At 43.4% G+C, this 14406-nt stretch overlaps 1 protein-coding gene across 2 annotated transcripts in view; it reads right to left on the bottom strand.

Moving 5' to 3' along the window:
• The window catches only part of LOC108434877 (A disintegrin and metalloproteinase with thrombospondin motifs 16), an 86548-nt gene that overhangs the window by 8218 nt on the left and 63924 nt on the right, over positions 1-14406 (bottom strand). For both annotated transcript variants that reach the window (XM_017710310.2, XM_037537054.1), the window contains one exon: positions 13902-14028. In XM_017710310.2, the coding sequence (XP_017565799.2) occupies positions 13902-14028 (127 nt within the window). The remainder of the gene's footprint in view (positions 1-13901; positions 14029-14406) is intronic.

The raw sequence follows: 14406 nt of genomic DNA, 5'->3' as shown, positions 1-14406 counted from the left end.
CAAGTGCTATGACACAAAATGATAAAGCAATGTAAAAACAGTTTGTCAGGCCCATCAACCAAAAATAATCAGTGCTACCAATTTGACTATACTTTGTTGCTACAGCCCCATATGAGATGGAAATCATCTTGGGTATTTTTAATTAATCAATATTTTCCCCCATAACTCCGGTATCAGATATTATCAGATCAAATGTTGTGACACCCTCTCCATGGATCACGACCTTATCGTGGTGGAGGGGTTTGCGTGCTTGAATGATCCTAGGAGCTATGTTGTCTGGAGCAAAAGGTAGGATCCTCCTGGTAGGGTCTCCCATGGCAAACTGGTCCTAGGTGACAGGTCAGACAAAGTGTGATTCATAATAACCCCTATGAAAACACAAAAACAGGACTTGTGTTCCCTGCCCGGAACAGGGTTACCGGGGCCCCACCCTGGAGCCAGGCCTGGGGGAGGGGCTCGCCAGCGAGTGTCTGGTGGCCGGGCATTTACTCATGGTGCCCGGCCGGGCCCAGCCTGAAGGAGTTACATGAGTTCCCCCTCCCATCGACCCACCACCAATGGGAGGGGCAGTAGTAGGGGTTCGGTGCGTTGTGGATCGGGCAGTGTCCGAAGGCGTGGGCCTTGGCGTTCTGATCCTCGGTTGCTGAAACTGGCTTTTGGAACTTGGAACGTTACCTCACTGGCGGGGAAGGAGCCTGAGTTGGTGCACGAGGTTGAGAGATACCGGCTAGATATAGTCGAGCTCACCTCAACACACAGCATGGGCTCTGGGTCCAATCTCCTTGAGAGGGGCGGGCGAGAGGCGGCGGGCAGGTGTGTGCTTTCTCATAGCCCCTCGACTCGGTGCCTGTATGTTGGGGTTTTCTCCAGTGGACGAGAGGGTAGCTTCCCTACGCCTTCGGGTTGGGGAATGGGTCCTGACTGCTGTCTGTGCTTATGCACCGAACAGCAGTTCAGAGTACCCAGTCCTTGGGAAGGGTGCTTGAAAGTGCTCCTCCTGGAGACTCTATTGTCCTACTGGGGGACTTCAACGCTCACGTGGGCAATGACAGTGAGACCTGGAGGGGTGTGATTGGGAGGAATGGCCTCTCTGATCTGAACCCGAGTGGTGTTCAGTTTTTGGACTTCTCTGCAAACCACAGTTTGTCCATCACGAACACCATGTTTGAACAGAAGTATGTCCATAAGTGCACATGGCACCAGGACACCCTAGGCCGCAGTTCAATGAATGACTTTGTAGTCGTGTCATTGGACTTGCGGCCATGTGTTTTGGACATTCGGGTAAAGAAAGGTGCTGAGCTGTCAACTGATCACCACCTGGTGGTGAGTTGGATCAGGTGGTGGGGGAAGATGCCGGTCAGACCAGGCAAGCCCAAACATATAGTGAGGGTTTGCTGGGAACGTCTGGCAGAAGAACCTGTCAGATTGATCTTCAACTCACACCTCCGTCAGAACTTTGACCAGATATCGGGGGAGGTGGGGGACATTGACTCAGAATGGGCCATGTTCCGTTCCTCCATTGTTGAAGCGGCTGACTGTAGCTGTGGCCGCAAGGTAGTTGGTGCCTCGAACCCGGTGGTGGACACCCCAGGTGAGAGATGCCGTCAAGCTGAAGAAGGAGTCCTACTGGGTATGGTTGGCCTGTGGGACACCAGAGGCAGCTGGCAGGTATCGACAGGCCAAGCGATCTGCGGCTTCAGTCGTCACCAAGGCAAAAACTTGTGTATGGGAGGAGTTTGGTGAGGCCTTGGAAAGTGACTTTAAGTCGGCTCCGAAAATATTCTGGCAAACCGTCAGGCAACTCAGAAGGGGAAAGCAGTGTGCCACTAGCACTGTATATTGTGAAGATGGTGTGCTGCTGACTTCGACTGAAGACGTCATTGGGCAGTGGAAGGAATACTTTGAGGACCTTCTCAATCCCACCGACATGTTCTCCAGTGAGGAGGCTGAGTCTGGGGACATGGGAATAGGCTTTTCCATTCCTGAGGCCGAAGACGCTAAGGTAGTTAAGAAGCTCCTTGGTGGCAAGGCTCCAGGGGTGGATGAGATCCGCCCTGAGTTCCTCAAGGCTCTGGATGTTGTGGGGCTGTCTTGGCAGACATGCCTTTTCAACATTGCGTGGACATCAGGGGCAGTGCCACTGGATTGGCAGACTGGGGTGGTGGTGCCTCTTTTTAACAAAGGGGACCGGAGGGTGTGTTCCAACTACAGGGGAATCACACTCCTCAGCCTCCCTGGTAAGGTCTATGCAGGGGTACTGGAGAAGAGACTCCGGCTTATAGTCGAACCTTGGATTCAGGAGGAGCAGTGCGGGTTCCGCCCTGGTCGTGGAACACTGAACCAACTCTTCACCCTCTCCAGGATTCTGGAGGGTTCATGGGAGTTTGCCCAACCAGTCCACATGTGCTTTGTGGATCTGGAGAAGGCATTCGACTGTGTTCCCTGGGGTATTCTGTGGGAGGTGCTTCGGGAGTACGGGGTACATGGATCTTTGCTACGAGCCATTCAGGCCCTGTACAAACAAAGCAGGAGTTTGTTCGCATAGCTGGCAGTAAGTCAGACTCGTTCCCAGTGAGAGTTGGACTCCGTCAGGGCTGCCCTTTGTCACCGTATGTCACCATAATTTTTATCGATAGAATTTCTAGGCGCAGTCAGGGGATGGAGGGTGTCCGGTTTGGTGACCTCAGGGTCACATCGCTGCTGTTTGCAGATGATGTGGTCCTATTGGGGGCATCAGGCCGCGAACTTCAGCTTTCGCTGGATCGGTTTGCAGCCGAGTGTGAAGCAGCCGGGATGAGAATCAGTACCTCTAAATCCAAGACCACGGATCTCAGGCGGAAAAGGGTGGAGAGCCCTCTCTGGGTCGGGGATAGGCTCTTACTTCAAGTATCTCAGGGTCTTGTTCACGAGTGATGGTACAAGGGAGCGGGAGATTGACAGGCGGATTGGTGCTGGGTCAGCAGTGATGCAGGCTCTTTACTGGTCTGTTGTGGTAAAGAAAGAGCTGAGCCATAAGGCAAGGCTCTCAATTTACCGGTCGATCTACGTTCCCACCCTCACCTATGGTCATGAGCTTTGGGTAATGACCGGAAGAATAAGATCGTGAATACAAGCGGCCAAAATGAGTTTCCTCCGCAGGGTGTCTGGACTCTCCCTTAGAGATAGGGTGAGAACTTCAGTCATCCGGGAGGGACTCGGAGTAGAGCCGCTGCTTCTTCACATCGAGAGGAGCCAGCTGAGGTGGTTCAGGCATCTGGTTAGGATGCCTCCTGGACGCCTCCCTCGGGAGGTGTCACAGGCAAGTCCACCTGGGAGGAGACCCTGGGGAAGACCCAGGACATGCTGGCATGACTCTATTGCCCAGCTGGCCTGGGAGCGCCTCGGAATCCCCCTTGGAGAGCTGGTGGAAGTGGCTGGGGAAAGGGAGGTCTGGGCTTCATTGCTTAGAATGCTGCCACCGCGACCTGAACCCCGGAGAAGCGGAAGATAATGGATGGATGGATGGATGTTGTGACACTATATTGAGCTACTGAGCTGCTAGTGAGCATTGAGGGGTGAAATAGAAGGGGTGAGACCCCACTGCTGTGAACACAGTTCACTCTATACTTAAAGATGGCCATGCTGATATAAAACGGACAGGACAACTGCAGCTTTCTTGATTTCAGCAGTTGTTGTACAACTGCCACAATAATATTAACAATAAACCTTTAACACCAATAAAAATATTTGTATAAACATTGCCTTGCTCACCTACAAAGATAATATACAGTTATTCAATTTCTGGTTTTGTAAATCTTACACATTTCCATCCAAACATATTTCATTAATGTTGCTGAAGAAAAATAATGCAGAATGCAGAAATAGAGGAAAATCCAAAACAGGAAGCAATTTTATGGCTACTGTGAAAGGGGGTTCATGATTGACATTAGCCTATCTTCTGTGGTCTATAAGTGGAGCCATTAGGAAGAGCATATATGGCAAATATAATCATATTTTTTCTGTGTTTGTTTAGGTATTTTCATTTCTGTATGGCTCTTCTCTTGCAACTCCCCTGTAGCCATGTCATAGCCCTTAAAAACCCCCATCCTAAAACACAATCCTAGTGTACTGGGATACAGTGTGAGCACACAGAGTGACTGAAATGGTGTGTATGTGTGCACAGAAACACGGGATGTGGTTTGTTTTGCTAAACAAAGTTGAAAATACACACTTCTTGGATTAACCTTGCTACCGATTTTCCATCCAAGACTTGGATTGCAACGCCGCATGTTAGTTAAAATTTGATGGATGCTTTGATTTGATGTCTCAGAGCTTTCTGTTTAGAAACATTTATTTCACATGACCAACATTCCACTTTGAGTTAGAGTTTCTCAGGGCCCTTTGAACTGTGTGGATATTTCTGGATGTGTGTATCCAGAGGTTGCGCTCCATTCCTCTTGTCGGGGGAACAAAGAGCAGTTATGCTCAGACGTGCTCTGATAGATCAGCTTATAGAGGAGAGTTGGACTCTGGGAGGGCATGAAGCCAGAGCTTGTAAATAGCTCTTATTTAGTATTAATTAACATCCAATACCTGGTTTGGTCAATCAGTGCTTCATTATGTAAAATGAAGTGTGTTGGTGATGGAATTTAGCAAATACATGCGATAGCTGAGGACGTTCAGGGAACTAAATTGCTCTTCAAAGTAGCTTGTAAGATATCATTATGTTAACTCCTTGGCTAACTGCAGCTACACACAAGTCACCACAATCCACTTACTTACTTACTTTTTTCTACCTAATTAATTTATTAATCATATAATAATATGCTTGTTACTTTTTGTTTGTTTCTATTGGTGTTTATTTGCATCTATTCTAAAGATATAGGGTGTTTTTACAGGCAAAAACATGTGACAGAAACACTAACAACATAACTGGTTTTAAATAATGTGCTTAGGTGCCTATGACTTTTGCACAGTACTGTATAAATGATCATAACCAACATACATTTGATATAGTGGTGATTTCTGGCATTTATTTAAATACATTTTGATGTTAATGAGCTTGTTGATGACTGTGTCATATGCCATGTTCAGATTTGTATATCTGTAGTTACCGTTTTTTATCTAATCCTATATAGTGAGCTTGGCTACTTTTGTCCTCAAAACCAGTAGTGTTTAATCCTTTAATCCACATACTAATCCTCCCAATATTTATCTCCAAAATGCTGAGATCACTGCAGAACTAATGCAGACCTCCGCAAACTCATACATAGACTCAACCATCTCATAAAAGCAAGAGAGGTGCACAGGTTCAGAGCTATAGTTCTGGGGATTGTTTGTGGCAAAGGAGGTAGTGAGAATTAGCAAATGCCTCAGTTATGGTTAAACTGAGATTTTGATAGTACACTATCAAAATGGTGAAATTGTCATATATTATTTTTGACAGCTTTCATTTGTGTATCAGATAAATCTATTCATTACTTTCACACTCATAGTCTATACTTGGAGGGCACACTCAGATAGCACACTCATAGACTATACTTAGAAGGCACACTCAGATAGCACACTCATATACTATACTTGGAGACACAATGATAGCACACTCATAGTCTATACTTGGAGGGCACACTCAGATAACACACTCATATACTATACTTGGAGTGCACACACAGAGAGCACACTCATAGACTATACTTGGAGTGCACACACAGAGAGCACACTCATAGACTATACTTAGAGGGCACACTCAGAAAGCACACTCATAGACTATACTTAGAGGGCATACTCAGATAGCACAATCATAGACTATACTTAGAGGGCACACTCAGATACCACACTCATAGAATATTCTTGGAGTGCACACACAGAGAGCACACTCATAGTCTATACTTAGAGGGCACACTCAGATAACACACTCATAGAGTATAATTGGAGTGCACACTACTACAATATATGGGCATAATGGCACAGTCCTCATAGATGCACACAATTTTAAATCAAGACAGTGATTATCTAGTCTCTCAGTCAAGGTTTATTTGAAAATGGAAAGCGATATATTGACATTGACTATTGATAAAATGTTGAATTTAAAATATTGATTAGCTGGGCATACTAAGCAGTATGGATGCGTATCTCTCAGCAAATAATAACCATCAAGTATTCAGCCAAGCCGTAGTATGAATGGTATTTTATACTTGAAAATGTCTAAAAGGAAAACCGACAGAGCCAGTTTGAAAGGCCCTGATCCATCTGATAAAATTAAAAATAGAATTACATACATGTAGAATTACATTAGTAAAAGAATCTACATACAGCACACTCATATACTGTACTCAGACTCATAATAGAGCTCCAGGCAAGCCATACAGCATACCATATTCAGCCAACCACATGACACATCAGACACAGGTAATGCCATTAAAGTGTGGTATTAAATTAAATGTGACTGAGATATTCTCATAGTAACCAGGAAACAAAACCAAACTTTACAAGGTCAGACTCACTAAGTCTGGTGGAAATCAATGGTAATTTTTACTCTCAGCTTTTAGATGATTCAATTCTGCAATTCAGTCACTCTAATAGTCATCACTCCACAGACACAATGAAAGCTCCTTTGAGCTACTTAGGCTTTTTTCATATAAAAAAAATTAATAAATAACTACAGTAGTCCCACTAGAGCCATATTTCGAGAAGTTCCGAGGGAGCAGGCCTCAACTCCCACCTAACCTACAAATCTCAGCTGTGCTTGGCAGAGTCCCAGTCTCAGCTTTAAATACATGAACACGTGTGTATGTGTTTTGTTTGAGGCTTCTGATGACCAAATGTCCCAAATATGATGGAAAACATGATCATTTTGATTTTGTGGTGGCAACTGAATGCGCTACACAAGGAAAAAAAATTTTTCAAAAAACTTTCAAACAGAAGAAAAAAAGAATAAAGCTGATGTTTTGGTTGTTGAGGTTGAGGTTATAGTTGGTTTAGGTGTTTGACAGCAGCATTTATGTTTAATCATATGGAAGAAATACTACACATGAAACAAGAAAATACCACACAAAGATAGAAATACACACTAGTGTATGTGTGTGTGTGCGCTAGGGCTGTCAACCCCCATTGGTATTTAGGCTCAACAAACCGACTGAGACTTCCAGGAATTATAAAAACTCAAATTTTAATGCATGTGTCTCTTCTTTTTCTCTGTTTCAAGCCTTTGTCACACCAGTGTTTTCCAGCAAAATTTTGCTATCAAAATTCCATTAATTTCAATAGAACTGTGATGGGGATTTTGCACTGCAGATTTCTGGGGTGAATAAATTTCAAGTTTGATAAACTTCAACTTTGTTAAACTTTGACAAAAATTGCATCCTTGTCCAAAAATGGAGGAAATGCAAACATTAGTGTAAGCATGACTAGCATTTCACCCCCACTTGCTATAAATACACACAAACCATGAAGGTTATAGCAGTTAGCCAGCATGCTAACTGTGATGTTAGCTCATTGGCTAACTGTAGCTGCACATAATACCATTGACACTTTTGTGCTACAGATCATGTGATATAATCTCTGATATAATTGTGTGCATTTTTGTGTTTTTTTCTGTGTATGGTAGACGAGTTAGCCAGCTTGGTAAACAACCAAAAACAGAGGAATTATTTTCGTCACCATTCCTCCAGATCATTTATTAGTTGTGTAAGCTATGTTAGCTCCTTGAGTAACTACAGCTGCACACAATTCTTCCCAGTACCTCCAACCATGCCAGTTATCTACATTATCTACTGCTACAAATCAGTTTATAGAACTACACTCTCATGAGTATATAATTATCTGATATAGATGTTCACTTTTGTGTTTTTAGTGTTTATAGTTTGCAAATTAGCCAGGGTGCTAACTGTTATATTATATTCTTGGCTACAGCTGCACCTAAGTCACCACAATCAATCCACGAGCAAGTGTTTAATTATCTGATATAGTTATGTTCATTGTGGTCTTGTTACTGTTTATGGCTGGCAAGTTACTTAGCTCACCAAGTGCTCCAAAAACAAGGATATTTATCAATGCCAATTCATATAATCTCCCATACAAGAGCATATACTTGGTTGTTGCCACTGCCAGTCTCACCTGCCCATATGGTCTATAGAGCCTGCACAAACTAGCTGAACCAGCTATCTAATTCAATGAGCTGCAAATGGGGTTGTGATGGATGACAGATTAACAGGTATGTATGTAATAGCAGTAAAAAGAGCGAGCAAGAGAGAGAGAAAGAGTGAATGTGTACATATACAGAGTGGAGGTCCAGATCCACTCATCTGACTCAAGTAGGCATGGGTGTGATTTGTTCTCTGCTTGTTCTCTAGCCATCAACCTGTTATCCTCCCATCTCCTCGTCTCTGTCTGGCTCCCAGAATTCTGTGGCAAATGGTTCAAGGCCTTCGGCCGCCAACTCGCTGACCCATCCCTCTCTCACTGCCCTCATAACTCCAAAACATCCAAACTATCAGCACATTTTGCTGATGCTGCATGAGCTAATGTCCACCCAAACTCAACTCAGTCATCTTCTCATCCTCTCTCTAGCTTACTCTCCCTCTCTCTTAATCCATGAGCTTAATGGCTAACATTCTGTTCAATATACTACAAAAATGTGTCCATTAATCCTACCCTATGACAGTAGTTGTGTAATGTAGTTTTGAATCTCTGGCTGGGTTCTGCCCTGTCCAGTCTCTATCCCATCCTGTCTCCACATTACCTTGGTTCTGCCCTCTTGTTATTGCCACCATGTCTAGCCAATAGTCTTGCCTTATAATTACTGTCTACAGCTGTTTCTTGTTTATCTGTATGTATATATACTTCTTGTTTTGCTCCTTTGCCTTGCATAGTCCCTCCTTACCAGCAGATTTTTCAGAGTATCTAATGGTCAGAGCATCCGCGTCTAAATTTCTGTCCCAGTCATGATTACTGTTCCCGATCCATGTCTCCCAGTCCCGGGCTATATTTTTGCACTCTCACCATCACTACCCTAGCTCCTGTCCCAATTGATGCTGCTGATCACACCCCTTTCCCTGTCCCAGGTGCATTGGTGGTAGCAGGCTATTTCAAATAAATACGTCTTATTATTCAGCCAAGGGAAATCTTTTTCTCACTGCGGGTTAAACTGTTTTTGGTTGGATAAAGCTTGAGTAACAGAGGCTGCTACTTCAGGGAAGGGTGAAAATATACACACAAAATAAAGCCCACTAACAATAGAACTAACCAGTGCAGTAGTAGAGTTGATGACGAGCTAACACTAAGAATACAGAAATGCCATTTCATTGATTTTAGTTCTAGATAATGGCAGATAACATAGCTAGCCTTTTTACAGAGGGACTATCTCTACCATATCTGGATCTGCATATCTGGAAAGCTGCTCTGGGACAAAACCTGTTGTAGAAAGCACCATGCACATAAAACTGAACAGAAATTTGCACAAATCCTTAAATGTGCATGATTCTTACTGACTGCCCAGATGGATAGTGTGCAGCTGCCATGCCTTATCATTGGTGTGGATCTTTACTATGAGTTCAGCATTGTCACTGAACCAGGAAAAGATGATGGTGACGTTTTCAGGATGCCAGTGTCTGACTCACGGAGGGGTTTACTCCCAGCTCCTTAAGTAATGTGAATTTGTTGCCTCATGCGTGAAAACCCCCCGAACACACCCTGTCGATGCAGTTCCCATAGTGGCAGAGCACTTCAATTTAAATGGAACTAACCTTTCCCATCAGCAAGACTGCAGTAAATGAAGATGTCATCAAGACTTCAATAAATCATGAAGTCATTAAGACTTTTAAATAAATGATGCCTTCAGAGAATCAAGTTTGAGAAGAAGCAACTAAGCTAATTCTCACACTACTTTGGACATTACAAGTCTGTAACAGCTGCAGCTCAGTCTGGAGAGGCTTCTGAGCTCATCTGTGTGTGCTTTACTTTATCCAGGTAGATGTGTTAAAAGGGAGAAATCCATACCATGTGCTTCTACTCACTGGCCACCTTATGAGCTCTATCAACCTTGTATGTCCACCACATAGGTGTACAGTTACAGACTATAACCTGGTGGTTCCCAAAGTCAGTGCTGTTCCCAAAGCATTATACAAATTTTGTGTCTATTCTAACACAACTTCCTCAGCATATGTGGTACAGGTGAATTATCTAATGAGTTTAATCAGGTGTGCTAGATTAGGGAAAGCACACACATTTGTAAAGTGTGAGGTCTTCAAAAGATGGTTCTTCAAGGGTTCTTTAGAAAAAGAATTGGTTCTTTTCATGTTCAAATGGTTCTTTGCATGGTGACATTGTTCTTCAGATTGATGGAAAATGTGTGGTATATGATTCTATGTATAACCAAAAAGTTCTCCATAAATCTAAAGATGCATTTCACCATGCAAAGAACCAGATAAGCATAAAAAGGTTCTATATAGAACTCATGATTCTTGATTCTTTTTAAAGAGTGTAGGACTGACTTTGGGAACCTGACTTTTCTTCTGTAAACCATCTGTTTCGTCATGCATCACTGGTCAGTTTCTGATCACAGGACCACTGTTAACCAGATACTATTTGGGTGCTGGACTATTCTCAACACAGCATTAACACTGACATGGTAGTAGTATGGTAGTGTATGGTGCTAGAATGAATGTATCAGGTATGCTGCTAGGTTGAGAGTGGCCCAACATCCAAACATATTCTCCCAAGAGCAGCTCTGTGGTCAGAAACTGCCACTGATGAAGAGCTAGAGGATGTCTAACAAATTAGGCAAGCCAACAGCAAGGTGGAGCTACAAGGTAGGGGGATATGGATACAGTGGATAGTAAGGGTTGAATGTTAGCAACAGGTGCTCTGCTGACAGACATCTGTTTGAAGACATGTCAGGGGCTGTGAGGAAGCCAACCAAACCCCAGGACAGACGGAGCCGCTCTACAACCCTGTAATCCACCTAAGCGGCAAAAGCCAGAGCCAAACAAAACACAGTCTCACTCAGGACCCAATCAGACTAGCAATCAGGCAGATTTTATGGGAGGTTAAAGCTTTTAACGGCTGAAGCTGCGAGGCTTAAAGAAACGTCCCAGGCTGATAAGTCATTAGCTGTCTTTTACAAAGGCTGCATAAATCAGGCTCAATGCTACAGGCAAAATACTGCCTCTCAGACAAGGAGCTACATAAAAGTAATCATTGTTTTGACATACACTGAATTAATATTACATAATACTTTAAATGTCATTTCACAATTACATAAGTTTTGACTTTTCCCATGGACTGATGGCCTTCCTGACAGCATCCCTCTAAGGTACGAGTCATTTTTAAGGCCTTTTTCTTAAAATTTTCCACACTTCTAGACATTACAGCGAATTACAGTTTGTGGACTTCCGAGACACAGGCTGGTCCTCAGCCAGGCCTGACACATGACACATGACACAAAGAGTAAAAAATAAATAAATAAAAAAATTGCTGAATGAGCCAGAGCCAAGACTGCTGTAAAATATTATTATGAGAGATGGGAGAGCAGGAAAGGCAGAACGAACCCAGCACAAACACTCAAACCCAGCCAGCAGAGTAGACTTACTTGAGATGAAGACACTACAAAGCAACACAAGGCAACACAATACATATGCCACCAATACACCAATAATAATACTACTATCAATAATATACAATAAATCTTTACAAACTTTGTTGCTTACTATTTCTGCAAATTAGGTCAGAATTCATAATCAATATTAGCAGCATTTCTCTAAAAAACACAATCATGTGTACTGTGTAATACAACGTTATAAAGTACACAAAAAGTCTTAAATACCCCAAGATCTTTAGATAGCTACATGCTTAATGCTGATTTCAACATTGCAATATCCTAATTTTCCTCAGTTAACCATGCAAAGATGATTGTGTAGCTGCCAAATAACCATCCGACCACTGGTGATCTATTTTTGAGTAAAAATAAGCTAACACATCTTTTACAGAGAACAAAGTTAAATAATAATAATAAAAAAAATAGTGCACAATTTCTGATTATATCTATTTGAGTTTAGCTTTTTAAAACAAAAAGTAAAACATACCATATAAAATGTGCCACAACTTTTGCACAAGCCATTTTTCTCAAAATATTAAATTCAGCAACTAAACAGTAAATATATATTATTATGTGCAGAAGTGTTCTCTATAGAATATGAGAACTTTTTCATTTAGAAAATCAACATGCGATTTGACCAGAGGCGTCTAAACTTCTACATATGGCTGTAGGTCATGTGAGTGTAATACACTGCTCAAAAAAATAAAGGGAACACTTAAACAACACAATATAACTCCAAGTAAATCAAACTGTCCACTTAGGAAGCAACACTGATTGACAATCAATTTCACAGCTGTTGTGCAAATGGAACAGACAACAGGTGGAAATCATTGGCGATTAGCAAGACACACTCAATAAAGGAGTGGTTCTGCAGGTGGGGACCACAGACCACTTCTCAGTACCTTTCTGCTTTCTGGCTGATGTTTTGGTCACTTTTGAATGTTGGTGGTGCTTTCACACTCGTGGTAGCATGAATGAGACGGACTCTACAACCCACACAAGTGGCTCAGGTAGTGCAGCTCATCCAGGATGGCACATCAATGCGAGCTGTGGCAAGAAGGTTTGCTATGTCTGTCTGCGTAATGTCCAGAGGCTGGAGGCGCTACCAGGAGACAGGCCAGTACACCAGGAGATGTGGAGGAGGCCGTAAGAGGGCAACAACCCAGCAGCCAGACCGCTACCTCCGCCTTTGTGCAAGGAGGAACAGGAGGAACACTGCCAGAGCCCTGCAAAATGACCTCCAGCAGGCCACAAATGTGCATGTGTCTGCACAAACGGTTAGAAACCGACTCCATGAGGATGGTATGAGGGCCCGACGTCCACAGATGGGGGTTGTGCTCACAGCCCAACACAGTGCAGGACGCTTAGCATTTGCCAGAGAACACCAGGATTGGCAAATTCGCCACTGGCGCCCTGTGCTCTTCACAGATGAAAGCAGGTTCACACTGAGCACATGTGACAGACGTGACAGAGTCTGGAGACGCCGTGGAGAGCGATCTGCTGCCTGCAACATCCTTCAGCATGACCAGTTTGGCAGTGGGTCAGTAATGATGTGGGGTGGCATTTCTTTGGAGGGCCGCACAGCCCTCCATGTGCTCGCCAGAGGTAGCCTGACTGCCATTAGGTACCGAGATGAGATCCTCAGACCCCTTGTGAGACCATATGCTGGTGTGGTTGGCCCTGGGTTCCTCCTAATGCAGGACAATGCTAGACCTCATGTGGCTGGAGTGTGTCAGCAGTTCCTGCAAGATGAAGGCATTGAAGCTATGGACTGGCCCGCCCGTTCCCCAGACCTGAATCCGATTGAGCACATCTGGGACATCATGTCTTGCTCCATCCACCAACGCCACGTTGCACCACAGACTGTCCAGGAGTTGGTGGATACTTTAGTCCAGGTCTGGGAGGAGATCCCTCAGGAGACCATCCGCCACCTCATCAGGAGCATGCCCAGGCATTGTAGGGAGGTCATACAGGCACGTGGAGGCCACACACAATACTGAGCCTCATTGACTTGTTTTAAGGACATTACATCAAAGTTGGATCAGCCTGTAGTGGGTTTTTCCACTTTAATTTTGTGTGTGACTCCAAATCCAGGCCTCCATTGGTGAATAAATTTGATTTCCAATGATGATTTTTGTGTGATTTTGTTGTCAGCACATTCCACTTTGTACAGAACAAAGTATTCAAGGAGAATATTTCATTCATTCAGATCTAGGACCTTTATTTTTTTGAGCAGTGTATATCACTAAGTTATAGTCATCAGTACAAACATATTCCCAGTTGGCCACTTTTAGACTGCGGCCTTACAAGGTTTAAGGTGTTGTCTTACCTGGGAGGGCAGGGCTGGGTGTTACAGGGCATTACACCGGTGCTGGGCCGTGAACGTGGATTACAGTAGGATGTGTTCACCTGAACTCTCAGATCTTTATAGCACGCTGCCTTCACACTCATCTCACCTGGATTACAATCAGAACGCAAAATGCACAGAACATGTTTTATAAATTTGGAATATCTGGAAAGATAATAAAACCCTATATAATAAATACTTACTACTTACCCTGTATAACAATGTAAGTAGTAAAGCACTAATTACTAGGCACAGAATAAATACTTAAAATAAGTAAAAATAATTTTTGTGAATGTAAAAGCCAACTGTGATAACCAAAAAGCTAAAAGATGTACTTTTTATTGATCTTTACCGCAGTAATTCACTTCCTAATGACATCTATTAAAACACTAACTCTCGTCACTAAAAGCTAATTCATCTGCAGAGGTCAGGCAGAGGCTGTTTGACCCTCGTTTTGAGTCAGGTATACCCCTGAGCTCTCATTGTC

Source organism: Pygocentrus nattereri, chromosome 3, assembly GCF_015220715.1.
Source record: "Pygocentrus nattereri isolate fPygNat1 chromosome 3, fPygNat1.pri, whole genome shotgun sequence".
Lineage (NCBI taxonomy): Eukaryota > Metazoa > Chordata > Actinopteri > Characiformes > Serrasalmidae > Pygocentrus > Pygocentrus nattereri.
Note: the sequence above shows the minus strand (reverse complement) of the source record. Positions and strands in the feature narration are given on the sequence as shown.